At 36.3% G+C, this 17,229-nt stretch overlaps 3 protein-coding genes across 3 annotated transcripts; 1 reads left to right on the forward strand and 2 right to left on the reverse strand.

The window, feature by feature from the left end:
• Nucleotides 1-327: 327 nt before the first annotated feature.
• Nucleotides 328-6,966, forward strand: LOC110778137 (uncharacterized). The gene is made up of 6 exons (XM_021982700.2): nt 328-1,851; nt 2,941-3,368; nt 3,497-3,658; nt 5,299-5,374; nt 5,491-5,646; nt 6,457-6,966. The coding sequence occupies exons 1-6, from the start codon at nt 466-468 to the stop codon at nt 6,592-6,594; spliced, it is 2,346 nt and encodes a 781-aa protein (XP_021838392.2). The 5' UTR covers nt 328-465; the 3' UTR covers nt 6,595-6,966.
• A 2,091-nt stretch (nt 6,967-9,057) lies between these two features.
• Nucleotides 9,058-13,624, reverse strand: LOC110778134 (uncharacterized). Its single transcript, XM_021982695.2, has 9 exons — nt 13,260-13,624; nt 12,553-12,781; nt 12,379-12,431; nt 10,804-10,840; nt 10,639-10,704; nt 10,407-10,511; nt 10,143-10,296; nt 9,563-9,639; nt 9,058-9,476 (listed from the first exon to the last, which is right to left on the reverse strand). Exons 1-9 carry the CDS (start codon nt 13,361-13,363, stop codon nt 9,411-9,413), a joined length of 891 nt encoding a protein of 296 aa, XP_021838387.1. The 5' UTR covers nt 13,364-13,624; the 3' UTR covers nt 9,058-9,410.
• Nucleotides 13,625-16,065: 2,441 nt separating this feature from the next.
• LOC110778136 (uncharacterized) lies at nt 16,066-16,919 on the reverse strand. The gene has a single exon (XM_021982699.2). The coding sequence runs from the start codon at nt 16,843-16,845 to the stop codon at nt 16,261-16,263; it is 585 nt and encodes a 194-aa protein (XP_021838391.2). The 5' UTR covers nt 16,846-16,919; the 3' UTR covers nt 16,066-16,260.
• Between the last annotated feature and the right edge of the window lie 310 nt (nt 16,920-17,229).

The raw sequence follows: 17,229 nt of genomic DNA on the forward strand, positions 1-17,229 counted from the left end.
TCAATTCACTATTTAATACATTTATTCATCAACATTTTCACCTCATCTCCCTCTTTAACACTTGATATGAATTTATCATTAAATTTATTTATATAATATTTCAACCTTAAAATTCTACATCTATTTAAATCATGTATTCCCACTAAAATAACAAACCCTTGCTAAAATTAGAACTTTAAAAGACGATTAAATAATCCTTATATGTATAATTATTGTCGTTTTCTGAACGGGCTCAAGAGCTAGTTGTAAAAAAAAAAGCGCACCCGAAATAATGACCATCACAAGATTCACGAATATCTATACTTTGGCGGGAAATGAAGAAGCTTCTCGTGCAAGAATATCCCAAATTAAACCGTCAAAACCACCCAAAACCCCCCAAACTTCCATCCCTCCCTTTCCTCAGCCGTTTTCCGGTCACACTTAAACCTTTCACCTCTTTCTCTCCCCTGTTTCAATCAACCGTCAATGCCGGTTCTCCGGTCACGCGAAATTCTTCCGTTACCAAACCCCTCTTCTTCTCCCAAGAAAACCCTAGGAATTGGGATTCTCGAACCTAAAACTCCTTCGAAAACCACCGAATCTTTAACAAATCAAACCAGTTCTACCACCAAATTCGAGCCCGATTCAGCACTAATGTCGGCTCCGCCTCCACGCCGGAGTAGCCGTCTCGCTGCGAAGCCGACTCTGTCTGTTAGTCCCGCCACTAAGAGGCGGCGGAGTGGGAGTGTTGTTAAGAAGACGGAGTTTCAATTGCCGGAAGTTGAAAACGTGAGTGTTGAAGAAAGTAGTGTTAGGGTTTCTGATTTGGTGGTGGAAGGAAGTCCGAAGAAGGTGAGGAAGGTAGATGATTCTGATTGTTTGGAAGTGGAAAACAGGTGTTTGAGCTTAAGGTCAGGGACGAAAGTAGTCAGAAAAGAATCCGAAGAGCCCAAAAACGATGCTGAAAAGGGTAAGGGTAAGGGAAAGGCTATTTTGATTGAGGAAGATGATGATGATTGTTTTGAGATTGAGGGGAAAATGGAGGAAGTGAAGAGCCCAAGAAGAAGGTTTAGTAAAGAAGAGAAAGGTAAAAGCGTAATGTCATCAGAAAGGTTGAGTAGAGAGGAGAAGGAGAAAGGTTTGATGTCTGAAATTGATTGTGAGTTGGATGATGTTGAATTAGATTTAGCTGCTAACGTTGATCTGGATAGTGAGATGATGGTAGATTTTTTGAATAAGTTTGATGTTGATGTTGATGTTGATGTTCATGAGAATGTATCTGTTAATGAAACCAAGAATGTTAGGGATAGATTTAAAGATATTGCTAGGAGAAATGCTGCAAAATATGCTCATTTCAATGCGGAGGAAGAAGAAGGGAATCATGTAAACGAAGAGGATGAATCAGTGAGTGATGAGGATGAACCAGAAATGGCAACAGAACAACCAACTGGGAATGTTGAAGATTGGCCTGGACCATTTTCTACTGCCATGAAAATTATAAGAGATAGAGAAAAGAACTTGAAAAGTGGAGTAAAAAACTCGAGTTCTGAAAAAGGAAGATTTCCATTAGTTTCTTGGATTAGGAAAGAAAGGGACCCCGAGTGCTGGAAGCGAGCCCCCCCTTCGTTGCAAATTCTGTGCTTGAAAATTCTTGAAGAGAATGTTGATGCAATCACTTCTCTTGAGAGTGTACCAGATGAATTGAGGAACAGGCTTAGTCAGATGCTTTGTGATTCTAGGAAGATGAATCTACATTTTCTCAGTCTTCTTCTTGATGGGTCTCCTTCAGAGATACACCTTGCAGATTGTTCGTGGCTAGAAGAACACGCGTTTGAGAAATCGTTTGAAGCTTGCAATATCAAGAACTTGAAGGTATATTGAATTGCCTTGCTTTGCCTGTCTCTTATGTTTTCTTATTGTTGGTGATGACTGGTGAATTATGAAGATGACTTTGTTAGCTTTACTAGATTGTCTATCCTTACACTTTTAAGTGCATGAGCTCTGACCTTTTAGAGTAAGGAAGTGAACTGCTTAAAGCTTGAACTGAATCAAAGGCATTTCTCAAGGTATCGTAAGAACGAAAAAGCCTATTAACGAGGATCACATAGAATAGCTATATCATGTTGGTATTTTACTCTGATAATAATAATGTTTGAGCTTGTGTGATGGCCTTAGTGGCCATATAACAATAATTTTGTAACATAGGCTTTCTATCCATATAACAATAATTTTGTAAGATAGGCTTTCGATCCATACAACAATAGTTTTGTAACATAGGCTTTCGATCCATATTACAATAATTTTGTAAGATAGGCTTTCGATCCATATAACAATAATTTTGTAACCTAGGCTTTCGATCCATATAACAATAATTTTGTAGCATAGGCTTCTATATTTCCTATAAGCATACAATCTGTCTTTTGTATATCTAGTCCAGCAATATTAACTGTTTGGTGTTAGTGTCTGCTTGTTTCTTTTGCCTAAGTGGGTTTTGGCGAGGTTTCCCTTGCATTTGTGTATGGAAAAGTTGCTTATGTTACTGCAAGCCGTTTTCTCGCGCTGGTAACAGTTGTCTAGAAGTTTCATTTTGAATGACGATGTTACATGTAAGCCGAAAGGGACTCATGCTGGGGGAAGAATATCTGACTTTGGTTGGCAATTATTTTCCTATTCACAAACTTGTAACAGTTTACTGACCAGCTAGGCAGCTACTATGCTAGGAATCTTAAAGCTATGGAAATTCCATCATTATAACTTAAGATGCTAATGACTTGGCTGGTGGGCTTTAAGCAAACCATCTGTTTTCTGCCTGTATACTTGATGTTTATTTGTTTTGGTCCCAATATACTTTACAGGGGAAGATATGCATTTGTATATTCTTTCTGCGGTCCTGCCATTATTTCATCCTTTTCCATTCGAGCAATATTGTAATGCTAAGTTTTATTTGCCTTATGATATCAGGTTTTACAACTTGACCTTTGCGGACATTGTGTATCTGACTCTTCGTTGCGGAAGGCCTTAGTACCAAAAGGGTTGAAAACATTGACAACTATCTCTTTGAAAGGTGGTTGCCGTATTTCAGATGCTGGGCTAGCTGAATTGGTTGCATCTGCCCCTGCTCTGAGATCTATGAATCTCAGCCAATGCTCTCTTCTGACTGACGTTGGCCTTGACAGCATTGCTGAATCACTGGGGTCGATTTTGCAAGAACTATATCTTGATGATTGTTATACTTTAGGTGCAATGAGTATTCTTCCTAAACTTATGCGGCTGAAAAAATTGGAACTGCTATCACTCAGGGGTGTAGCCACTGTTTCTGACAAATTTATCAGAAAACTAATTAGGGAGAATGGTCAGAACATGAAGGAGCTCGTTTTGGCTAACTGCATGTAAGTCGATTTTTCTGCTCACATTTTTTTTTAAAAATCTTCTTGTAATTGGGTTTGTATCTATATTCTTTAACTCCGACTTTCAACGAATTTAGCATGTCGCTCACAAGCCTCCTTATTTTGTGCAGAAATTTGACTGATTCTTCTTTGAAAGTCATTGCTGATACATGTTCTCAGTTACGCGTCCTTGATATTAGCTGTCTGGGGAAGCTGACTGATATTGGCATGGCTTATATCACAAATGGTTGTCGTAATATTCAACATTTGAAACTCTGTCGCTCTCCGTTCAGGTTGTTTTTTGTGCTTCAGTTGTTTTATCCTTTGACCCTGTTGCTGTCTCATCATATTTGTGTTGACCTGTTAGTGTAATTGGTCAAGCAAATCTCTTTAGATTTAGTTGTACGTCAGTCGCGATTATAAGGTCTAACAATCCAACGATGCAACCTTAGAAAACCATCTATCTGGATAGGCTCAATTTTTTCCCCTTGTTGGTAGTATCTGAGTAGGTTCATCAAAATCTGTTTAGGATTATTTAGGCTCTCAAGACTTGTTATTTCTTGCTTTGCTGCTTGATTTGCTATTGATATTGGTCCACCAAGTATCATAGACATGTGTATTAGAGATTGTTATAAACAATACTGTGGGGAGACCGGATAAAATCTTCAAGGCACGAGATAACACTCTTTCCTAATAGTATTTTATCGATCCACTAAGGAACAATCGGGTTCATGATAACACTATTGAGATATAATGAAGAATCAATTGATCTTGTGTGTTCTCACAAAATTAATACAACAAGGTTTTGTGTTTATCACTTAAAGTCTCAAATGTCTCACATTTAAGAAAAGATTAGCAAGATATTTTGTCAAATGATGCAAGTATAATTGATATGTTCATCCTATATTAATGTGTCATAAGTACTCTATATATAAAGTTCTTTATGAAGAGTCATTGTTGGAAATAATATCCAACCATTACATGCAAAGCAACCGTCACAAAAACCGCTCAAAACGAACATTTGGACCTTCGCCCAATCGGGCCTGTGTGCAACATACAATTTCGTGAGAAATTCACCCGGGCGGAGTCGCCCGATCAAGCGAGCTAATGCAACGCCCAAATCCGTTGCATCAGCCCAAACCGTTGCATTAGACCTAATGCAACGACTCTGAACTGTTGCATCCGCTTGGAATAAACTCTTAAGTATATATATTATACTGCCTCCTCAACTTCTATTATATTATGCACTTCACATTAACACATAGACCCATTTACTCTATAAATGTTCCTAACAGTTTCTTATTTTTAATTCATACTCTAGTATTTGCACACCACCTTAGCACTTCTAAGTTTAGGCTCTATTCTATTCACCTGGTTTTCACTTATTTTTTTCTGAACTTAACTAGACTTATCTTAACTTATTAGAATTTTTCAAAACTTATTTTAGTTATAAATTGTACTTGGTCAACCCTTCTTTTTCCCGAACTTATCTTATCTGAACTAATGTGAAATAGTGGAAATAAGGTGAACAGAATAGGGCCTTAGTTGCGGCTGGAGAGAGAAAAGGCTGGTGAAATTTACTAGAAAAGGCATCTGCAGAATAATATGGGATGGAGGGAGAAAAATTTCCGGTCTGAACATAATTTTTTTGGAAAATCTTAGCATAACTGTGTAAATGATTCTCTACTAAAGGTATTATATAAGATCTTAGACACCCTAAACCCCATGATAGGACGTTCTCTAATCGCATTGTTCTTTTGATGATCTCTAACTCGCACATTTTTCTTTTGATCTCTGAGCATCAACTTTGTTAGCTGTATGCATATTGATTTATAGAATATACGGGTATGCGATATCTTCTAATTTAAATTGTTTAGCATTTTTTGTTGATCACGAGGGAATCCCCCTGATTTTAGCATCCTTTCTGTGACAGTGATGATGCTATTGCAGCATTCCTTGAAACTTCTGGAGAATCTTTGAAAGAATTAAGTCTTAATAACATCTCCAAGGTATCAATCTAACTTCTTGCTGATGCCCACGGTCTGTTTTGTTTCTGTTGTTCTTGGGAAGTCTGAACGGCGGAGCCATCTATAGTTGGATTCTCACAGTATGCTATTTTCTGTAGGTTGGCCAGAATACCACCATTTCTCTTGCTAGGCGTTGCAAAAACCTCGAGTTCTTAGATCTTTCATGGTGTCGTCTCCTTACAGACGAGGCACTGGGATTAATTGCAGACAGCTGCTGGTCTCTCAGGTTGCTCAAAATTTTTGGTTGCACACAGGTACCTAAGTTTTTGTTCATGACTTGTAATGATAAGCAGTTGGCACTATTTTATGCTTTCCTATTGCCATTGCTTTATAACTGATTTCCATGCCAGATCTTTGTTTATAATAATTTGTATTTGTGTTGGTGTGCTTGAACATATGAATTAGTGAGAAAATGTTTCTACGCAAGGCGTTCTTGACTAACATGCATGAGATCAGTGAGCGGAAGTACTTCTGTTGCTTTCATCAGTAAATAAAAATTGAGCTGAAATTCCATAAATATCCTTCTCCATGTAGGTTACATCTCTACCACAAGTAGTCTTCCATTAGATTTGTGTTGGTTAAAGCCTAAAGGTATCCTTACGGTAATATGGGAAAAAAATTAACTTCGATTTAAAGTCCCTGTATTTTAGGGCATCCTAAAATAGAAATGTGCCATAATTAGGAATGGAGAGAGTATGTTTTCAATGATTAAGTTATAAAACAACTCCTGACTGAGCAGAATACTGTATCAAGGTTTTCGCTTACTAAAGAAGAAAGATAATAATCATCCTTCCTAGTTCCTAATAAAACTTTTAAGATTTTTTGCACAAAGATACATGTCTCATCAGAATATGGAAATCTTAGGTTGTGTGGATTTCTATAAATTAGGTTAATTTTCTCTTGGGAGTTGGGGCATAATACCTTCTTAACTGTGTACATCATGCTGTAACTGTAAGACAATGCACTCTCGGTATTCATATGAGCTACTGTAAAAATAAGTTGGTATTGTGGTGTTTCAGATGTAAATGGTTGTTGCTCTAATATCTGCATGATGTTTATGTCAGGTTACTAATATTTTTTCGGATGGCCACTCGAACCCACATCTGCATATTGTTGGGAGGAAGCTGACTCCAATTTTGGAACATATCAAGAGGCCATTCCAACAAGAATCATTGTATTATCCCTCCGCGCCTGGTTTTTGATTCTTGGAAGGGCGACCATTCCCCTAAATGTTAACTGGTTTTACTCATTCTTATGGCAATTTTATGACTTGTATCTGTTGGTCCCTTCTACCTCCCTTTTTTGGTCAAAGACTGGACAATAGTTAGGCTATCGGTTGATTTTGATCAGAAAAATGACAGTATTAGCATAAGCTGCTAACATTTTTGTCAATTTTTTTGGACGTTTGGCAGCTTAATGTCACTTCTTTAACAGAGTATGCAAATGCTTCTTTCCGTTGTTTGAGTATTTTTGTTCTTTTACTATAAACAAGTGTTGGATTTTCTGAGATGTACATGGTTTCGATAGTAATAGTTTAATGGTCCTCTTTAATGAGTACTCGAATTTTGCATTGACTTGGCTATTATAGTCCCTTCAAGTTTATATATGTCCTCGGTCTATCACTTGGCAGTTGGCTACTATAGTCCCTTCAAGTTTACAGAGCCATTTTCCAAGGAAACAGGGGCACAGTTATGTCAATCATACAGAGAGATGCTTCAGTTCTGACTGTAGCCATCAACAAACCGTTTGAGACCCCGTTACATTTTGCAGTAGGTGTGCACAGAGCTGTTACATTGGTGCAAAAAATGGTGCCACCTGCAGATGATACGGCATCCTGGCTTGATGGAGAACAGAAAGCCGTGCTCATAGTGGCTTCTGTTTCGTGGAGCACCTCCTAATTGCTGGGTTCTACTGTCAGTCTCCTACTTTTAACATTTCACTTGCTAGTTGCTACTTCGTATTATTATATACTCTTCGTCCCTTGACTATTACTCCGTTGCACATTATTGGTTCGAAATTTTTAAAGATTCTTTTTATGAATTATGTTTTTTCCTTTGGATAAACTTAATCACCTTTCTCCCTTTGGCTCGCAGATCTTGCTTTGTACGCAATGGAAAGATCCCGGATGCTAGACCCACCATCTACTTCAACTAGTTCAACTTCAACTCGTTCAACTTCAACCCAATCAAACCTCATTCCAGTTGCTATGTATCCTTCCTTGAAATTGTTGCTAGGAAAGCTATTTGCTTCTCGATTTGGCACTTTTGGAACCACGGGATATATGGTTTGTTTTCAATTCTTGTGTACCTTATATTTTAGCTAGTCAGTTCCTTCAAGGGAAAAAGGGCGCCAAAGTCCTTATTCTCAGCAAAGCACATGAGAACTAGGTTAGAGCTGGGGATAAGTGGATAAAACGCCGCCACTGCTGGATCAGTGGCGGCCACACTCATAGCAACAGTTGTATTTACATCTGCCATCAATGTGCCAGGTGGAATCAAGGACGGAAAAGGCTCTCCAAATTTGAGACAGACAGGTTTGTTTCACACCTTTCTCTATGCATATGGGTTTAGGCCTTATTCTCTTCACCTTATCTATTCCAATTTTTCTAGTAATGTTTTTTGTGAGTGCTTTTTTCTTTTTCTGGTCTGATCTGGTTTGATCTAATAATAAGTAAATAAGAATACGGTGAAGAGAACAAAACCAAGCCTATTCCTGTCTCTTTCTGTAGTTTTCATGTTCATGTCAATACTTGCATCACGTGATGATGAATCTGACTACCTATCCACCTTGCCAAACCGGCTAATCGCCGGTCTACTCACTCTATTGTTCTCCCTTACACTTATGGTAGTAACTTTTTGGGCATCATTCCTTCTTGCAACTGAGAGTCAGTTGAGATCTGTCACTGGCTACATATTGTTGCAACTTACCTACATTCCGGGCTTCTTGTTCATATATCTGCTATATCCTTTATTATCTCAAATGATTAAATTAACATGGTTAAACTGTACCTTTCGCCATCAATCTACATGTTCTTTGTCTGCCAACCCAAAAGTTTTGTCATTTCTTCTCTGGTTAGTGTATGTAAAGATAAAAGCGACCAATTTTGTTTGTTGTTTAGAGATTGCTGCTGTACAAGTCAAGGAGACTCTGTTAATTGCATGCTTAAAGTTATGGATATTAATTACGGAACTATTACCGACATTATGGTGTAAAGAGTAGTATTTTACACGAATAAATGCAACCTTATCATCATCAAGAATTGTTGCTTCAGACTTACTGTACTTTATAATGGTAACTTCAACCAGCTATGGTTTTAAAAAAGCTTTCTTTGTTAGACTCCATTGTATTCTTATGCATGGTTGTATAATTTGTCAAACTATAGTCCTAGATGAACAAATGTATTATGTACTCCGCAAAGTATATTTTGGACAATTACATTGTCAGATTTGTCAAATTAGTCAATGTCTGTCTACGCTTACTCCTTGTTCTCTTCACCTGGTCTAGTTTCTGGTTAGGTCTGGTCTAATGTGATCTATTCTGATTTTCCTGGTCTGATCTAGTAAACAATAAGAATAAGATGAAGATAAACACAGACAGATGTTTTCAAGGTTATCTACCATGCCGCTACAGCGTAAGTTATATATTACGGAGTAGTAGTCTAAGAATTAGAAGACATAGAAACAAACTTGTTAAATGATTGATCTAATATAATTACGCCTCTTACATACATCTCATTTGTCATTGACTTGATAATTTCTGCAGTCCTCAGTCTTTCTCATCGATCAGTATGTTTCAATTCTCTGCTTCTGAAACCGCTCGTACTCCACTTATCACAAGTAATTCCAGAATGTTTAGGCATTAAAATGTATGAAAACGATTTCATAGCTGGTAAACTTATTGTGTGAGCTAAGGAATATTGTGACAGAGAATCATGTACACTTGCTTGTATGATATAATGAATACAGTTAAATCTAAATATGTAGGTGGTGAAGAAGATGAATTCCTGTCCAATTCTGTTCTATGTCTTGCAACAAAGAAGATACATCTGCTCTTCTACTAACTGCAGGCTCGCAACATCGACTATCTGATGAGGTAATCCATACAAACTTATAAACTAGATACACAAAATCTTTTAAACAAACAATTTATGAAAAATAACAGAGTTTTTACCTCGAATCCCAATTTTTGATACAATTCTCGAGCTGGTGTATTCTTTCTATGTACATGGACAAATATCATTTCTGCATCTGTTATATGTCACAGATCAACATTCAAGCAAATAAAGGAATTAATATTAGGCAAATTAGTGAGAAAGACCTTTTATGTTACAGATTTTGTGAAAAAACATATTTTAAAACTTTTTCATTTTTTTTTTGAGAAAACACCTTACATGTTAATACTGTTTAATAAGCACACTTTAAGGCATGATTCCGACAAAAAAAGTCTAAGTTTTCGGGCATTGATTTCCAACTTTTCTTTCCAACTATGTGCATCGGTTCCTATGATGATTTTCAATAGTGTAGTGCAAGTATTTGGAGGGAAAACGTGTGAGTCAACGCTAAAAACATGGCCTTTTGGCCGAAATCAGAGATTAAGTGTGTGTATAACAATGAACATAACATATAAGGTGTTTTCTCATAAAAAAAGTTTTAATAGGTGTTTCTTTCACAAAAAGCTGATATAAAATGTCTTTTCTAACAGATTTGCCTTAATATTAAGAAAACTTGATGGAATTAATGTCATTAATTACCTTTTAATTTTGCAGATTCAATAGCAAACTTCAACATGTTGAGGGCAATCCCCTTGCGGCGAGCTGATTTTGCAACGCATACATTAGCAATATAGCCGTATCTGCTTGACTCCTCTCTCTTAATGTTACTGAATAAAGGTGCCTGAACTCTTTCCTAGATTATAATAATTATTTCTTGTTTCTTAGATTATTTCATATGATGATTTGAAGTAATATAGAACTTTTGGATTAATACAAGAGTTTGAAGGCTAATATATTTGTTACCCCAGGAAATGATTCCCCTTGCAACAAGTACCGGATACTGAAATCCAAAGTTCCTACCACGCTTTTGAGTACGGTATGCTTCACGTTCTTTACTTCCTTCTTAACCTGCATATCAATAGAGACTGCTATTCAATTTTGGTTTTGCTTGGAATAACACAAGCTAATACGGAGTATGAATAAGTACAACATATATGAGATTATAAGGTATGATGATAATTATGAAAATAATTACCGCGATGATACATGTAGATTGTTGGCCATGATATCCTCTGCATCTCCTCTTTAAAGCATTGTACTCCTGATAAGAGACATACATATTAAGACAAATTGTGATACATTATACTTAAAACGTTGTATATAATATATAAGGCTTAAATTCTTTGGTTGAAATATATACCTGGTCTGCGAATTGCCTCTTGTAGCTATCAGCATATCTGATTTATTGAAAGTAATCAATGGTGTATTCGTTATCACTTTTTAGCCATTCGGCTAAACTGATGCATTTAAAAGAACGAAGGGAGTATACAATATGTAAATCAAGGCATAAGAATGTTGGGATATGTTTAACACGGAGTAAGCATTTTCAAAGGTATTTTGGGGGAAAGTCTAGTGTACTAATAGAGGGACATTTTAAAGTTAGGTCCCGATGTGTTACTGCTAGCATATCACGGATACTAGCCCTATATGTTGGCGGTGCATGCATAAATGTATGGAAAGCATACCTTAAAAAGTTGCATAAACTATATGAGGTCTTTTTGTTGTGGAAAATGTTGTAAGGAATGAGAATTTATATCCCAATTTGAAACAATTCCCATGTTTATTTGGTGGGAACGGGTAATGGAGGTAGTTTTGGAATGAAAAATGATGGCCTCAATTCCCTTGCATTAATTCCCAAGGAAGAGGGTGGGAGTTGAAAATGGGAATTGAGCAAGGAACAGAATGTCCAAATAGCTGTTAGTGAAATGGAAGGTGAAACTTTATTACAAGGGTATTTGGGTAAATTCAAAATGTGTTCTCGCTCTATTTGTCATCCCTATCCAAACAAGTCAATAGATAAAGGTTAATTGAATTCCTATCCCATTCAATTCTAATCCCGATTCCCATTATCACCTTCCAAGCGTCCCCATAATGATATAAATTGTCTTTACTACGTTAGGTTAGATGAATTCACAAACATTGGTTGACGAATGAGGTACTCCCTCCGTATTTTATTATGAGCACACTTTAACCGTAATAGAGTTTTAGAGGGTTTGAGTTAAATTTAAACTAATTGCAGGTGAGGTAGTGGGTTAATTATTATTTTAAGAATTGCAGTGGGTGAATTATTCATTACGAAAAAGATGGTGTGAGCAAGTGAAGGGATCATGGAAGAGATAAAAAGATTAATATAAATATGGTAGTGGAGACCATGTAAATAGAAGAAAACATACCAAAAGTAGAAAGTGTAATTTATTTTAACCACTTTTAGGTAGTTGTAACCCTTATTTTATACGGGGCGAGTATAATATAAGGGTAGAATGTATAATTCATAATTTTGACTCCACCGCAGGAGTTGACTTATATACAGAGTACTCCATTTGTATTTTAAAAAGAGATACACTTTTCTTAAACGGTTGTATTTTAAAAAAAAGATATACTTTTTTTTTTGGCATATTTTGGTCCCCACTTCCATTATATTAATATTTCTCTATTTCTTGTGGTTCTCACACTTATTCACATCATCTTTTTACTATAATAAATAATTCACTCATTACCCCCACTTTTATCTTATTTTAATAAATTCAACTCTCTCTCCTAAAACTATGTAACCGGTCAAAGTGTATCTCTTTTTAAAATACAGGGAAGTAATAGAGATAAACCGGGGACTTTCTGAATGCATACACATGAGAACTTAATTAAAGGATAAATAGAGGTATATATATAGTTTATGATGTTTCAATTTAATTTCCACCTAAGATTCAGTTAAATGTACCTTTCATTTGGTCGATCTTCATAGTGAGTTTCTGCACGAAGCCAAGCTGCTGTCTACCACAAGAACAAGTGGACAAGTACAACCCCATTAAATTTGAGTTTCCCAAAATATCTCATGGTTAATGATCATGACTTGGATATTAATTAATTAATTAACTTAAAAGTAATTAATTACCCAATATTCTTCATCAAGCTCAGCTTCTCGAGCCACAAACACCCCAAAATGTCTGCTTTCTTGGCTAATCTCTGTATCTAATTGCTGCATTTTGTTAAACTGAAGCTCTGATTTCTCTGTTGATGTATCTAAATGAGGAACAATTCGTGATTGCGGCCTCGTTGTTAAACCGTCTTCTTCTTCTTCTTTGAATTCTACTCCTGTTACAGAAGGTGTTGCCTGCATTTCCCTGATGATAAAACCAACCTTCAAGTTACAACTTACAACTTACAACTTACAACTTACAAGTCTCGTTTTATTATGATGCATAAGCTCTTTTATTAATAAGGTTCATTTTGGAATGGAAGGAGTACATAGAATAAATTTGGTATAAGGTGTATGAGAGGTACTTGTACATAATATATGCTTCAAACTATATTTTATGAGAACTAGTGGGTGCTTCTAATCCATCTCCCCTTAGGTGACACCGTGATAGGGGTTCGATTCTTGTTCGAATAGGAAGATATTGTAATTTACATCACCAAAACATTATTTGGCCAAGTTTTTTGTTAAAAACATGCCACTTTTTGTTTTCTAAGGTCATTTTTGCAATTTTTTTTTTTATTAGGAAAGGACCCTACTGAACCAACACATATCACAAGTGGGTAACAACACGAGGACTTCCCATGAGGTGAGTAGGATGATACATAGAGAAGTGGTTAACTTACACTCTGCAGATCAAATCACGACGAGCTCTTACATGGCATGGTTGTTTGTTATTTGTTGAATACGCGAAGCAGGCGGGTTGAGAGAATGCAAACTTTGAAAACATTGTTCTTCATACAACTTATTAGGATAAAATGAGAGTTGAAGCTATAAAATGGATTTGAAATAAGAAGATTGTCATGCAAAAAGCATCCAGAAAAAAAGAATATGATGGGAGGAAGAAATGGCAACGTTATAAACTGGAAAACCAGTCAAGTATTTGGCCCTGGAGGAGTTATGTGGGACCCAGATGTGATATTATTATTAGATTTGAACAGAAAAATGACCATAAGTTTGAGCTGGATACTGGATTTATGAATGGATATATTTGTATGGGCATGTGGATTGGATTATTGGTGGGGCTGTCATTACTATTACTTACCCATCCAGGATAATTAACAATTTGTCCTAATCTGTTTCCCACTTTATTCAAGTGGAAGTTTCATGTGATCTCTCTTTTGTGCTTTTTTTTTTTCAATCATTATGGACACCTAAATCACTTTAGTATGATCTAAATTTTGTTTAGGATTATTGATTTATTTTCGAACACGTGATGTAGTCCGCATTGAAGGGGTCCTTTGAACCAACACTTATTACAGGTTAGCTAGTCTAGTTATAAAAGGTCTTCGATTGAGCCACTTATCACCGGTGAGCTAACCTGTGATAAGTGGCTCAATCGAGGACCTTTTATAACTAACTCCTCCAACTCGTGTTGATTGTGAAATATGTATATTTGACTTGTTATATCTCATGACAATGACAGTGTATGAAAGTGTATAACGATTTCATGTAGATTGTAGAGTGTTATATAACATTATGATGAGAATTTTCCATTTACTACAATAAAAGGAGGAGGATTGGCTGGTGTTAGGTCAATCATTAACATCCCTTGAACAGAGATTCCTTAACCCTAACTCAAAACATCAAAAGGTTATAAATGCACGCAATAATAAAAGTACATTTAGCTGGCAACATAAAACAAAAAGAACAAGTGAATGATCTATGAACACTTTCGGTTTAGATTGAGGGTGAATTTAGTGTATTTTTGAGTGAATTGGGCTATTAAAAGGCCAAAATTAGGACTGTTAAAAACTGATCCGATCTAACCGATTTCTGACAAAAATCGAAGTGATCCGGAAAAAAATTTACACATTCAATCTGCATAAGCACAATAATCCTGTACAACTACGTTATCCGATTATATCCGAACCGATTATATTCTACCCGTAATCGCCCAATGTTCCGATTTGACACCCCTAGCCCAAAACTAGTAACCTATATGGCTATACAACGGCCTATAGGCTCTATTAAGGAACGGAGCTTCCCGTCACTAGTTCGGTGAAGAAAAGAGTATGGGCTGTCAGAAGCTAACCGCCTAACCTGAACCAATTGACATCCGACAAAAACCGGAGTGTCTGAAAAATAAATACACACATTTGATCCGCATAAGTAATTTTGCACAATCATCCCACACAAAATTTTATTCGATTATATCCGACCCATGATCAACTAATGACCCAATTTTACAACCCGATAATTGATATCTTGTTTCTAACCCAAAACTACTTGCTGAAATGAACATATGTTGATTTTGGCAGGTAGCCGTCACTACCCACCGTATCAAATTTCTTTCAATTTGCTGATATTTTAATCAACCATTAATATGATTGCTTTCACTATTAAGGCGCAATTATTGACCTTATAGTAAGGTGCTCCTAATGTGTCTATTCACCGTATATCAGTTATACACGAATTATTATTATTATTATTATTGATTTTCTTATTTGGAGCTTTCAAATGATCAAATATTTTAGTTGTCCATTGTTAAAGGTGTATTCGGCTATACATAGCTCTTTGATGTTACCTTTTGGCGTCCGGGGGTAAGTAATTCAATTTGGTTTTAACTCAGTTCGGATTATAGTTAGCTTGAATTTCGTCACTTACTCTGTAGTAGATTATTACGGCTAATTAATACGGGTGGTCAATTTTGGTAAAAATCAAATACGAAAATACATGTTCTTCAAACAGTTCGAATTTAGATTGGTTAATTGGATAAGGATTTCGTGAGGTGAATTGGACATCGATAATATACACTACATTCAATATGTCCATAGTACGGAGCATTTTGTATGCCACGTACTAAGCCAAAAGAGCTCAATTGGTGGAGATAGTGGGGAAGTTCGAGCCTCATCTTGTGACTTAGAAGTCACAATTTCGACAATCAACAACTGCTTGTATATAGGAGTGTGGGTTTCTCTGACCTCACGTGTCAAGATCTATCTCCTTACCGATTAAAAGTAGGAAAATTATGCCAAAGTATTTATATACATACTCCGTATATTTTTTCTTTTTCAAAAACACATTTAGACAAACTTTTTATGATTAGGTTGTGTATAAGCTTTGATGTTTACCTTTTGCCCTTTTGGCGTTTGGGGGTAAATAATTCAGTTTGAATTTCACTTACTCCTTAGATTAGTAAGGCGAATTATACGGGTGTAGTCAATTTTGGCTTGGATAGAAATCAGATACTTGTTCTTCGAACGGTTCGAATTTGGATCAGATAACTGAATAAAAAACGATTTTGTGACGTAAATCGGACATCAATAATATACATAACATTAAACATCTCCATAACACGGAGAATTTTGTCATATCAATCTTGTGACATAGAAGTCACAATTTTAAGCCGATTAAAATTGGTTTCTGACGGGCCTAACATGTGAAAGATATTGACGTAAATTGGTTTCTCCTTACCGATTAAAACAATAATACTTCAAACAATCTATACTTATCATTATGCAAAGAACAATTGGACAAACTTTATAAAAAAAAATCATTACAAGGGAAATGCATAAACGGATTTAAGACCACTACAATGTGATCAATATGAGATTACTAGTAGTAATGCATAAATCATTCACTAATTACACAACATAATCTTAATAATAAGTCCCTAATATGTTATTATCTCACGTACCCTTCAAAATCATTCTTACTCTTGACCTTCTCATCCAACTCCTTAGGTTTACCCTCGTCGATTCCGGCGATCTTCCGATTCCGTTTCCTCGACGTTTTCTCCCTCTCCTCCTCCAACCCTTCATACTTTCTCACCCAACACTTATGCACACCACAACTCAACACCAAAACTACCACTTGCAACACAAACATGACCATCAATATCCCACATTCCAACATCACCAACACCTTCGCCTCCCTCGGGTCCCTCGGTGACTTGAGCATCGAGAGGCTCGCCTTCTCCCTCGTAAAGAGGACGAGGAAGCTAAACACCTGGCTAGCGAGCGAGGCGAGGATGAAGGATATGTGAGCAGTGAAGCATAACTCAGTGAGTCGAGAGTAAAACCCGAGAAAGGAAGATAAGAGAGAAACCAAACCCGGGACTAGAAGAGCACAGCCTAAGGAAGTTGGAGGTGTCTTGAGGAGAAATATTGGTGCAAGTGATGCAAAAGAAAGTAAGAAGAGTGTCAAGTTTAGACAGGAAAGTAGGAGATTTGGGAAGGAAAATGAACTTCTTAGCTTAGATTTTGCCATTTCTGTAATTTTGCTACAACTTAAATTATAGGGAGGGGTTGAAGATGATCATGGGGGTAAGTCTATGAATTGTTTTTATAGTATTTAAGATTAATTAAGATTATAAAGTTTTGAAAATTTGCCGTTGTAAGTAGATTTTGTGTAACGTTTATTCCCTCCTTTTTTTGGTTTGAAGTGGCAGTTAGGATTATCCAATTTAAATGTCTTTATGTCGTTTTATGTTTTAAATTTTGAAAGGAGAAAACATTTTAACAATTTGTTAATACTATTTGTACTGCTACGAGATACTCCCTTGAGCCCAACTAAGGGTCCCAAGGCCAAAGGACCCAAGCCCATGAATCTAATATTGGTTCATGAGCCTACAAATCAGAATAAATACCCACT

This window comes from Spinacia oleracea, chromosome 2 (assembly GCF_020520425.1).
Source record: "Spinacia oleracea cultivar Varoflay chromosome 2, BTI_SOV_V1, whole genome shotgun sequence".
Lineage (NCBI taxonomy): Eukaryota > Viridiplantae > Streptophyta > Magnoliopsida > Caryophyllales > Amaranthaceae > Spinacia > Spinacia oleracea.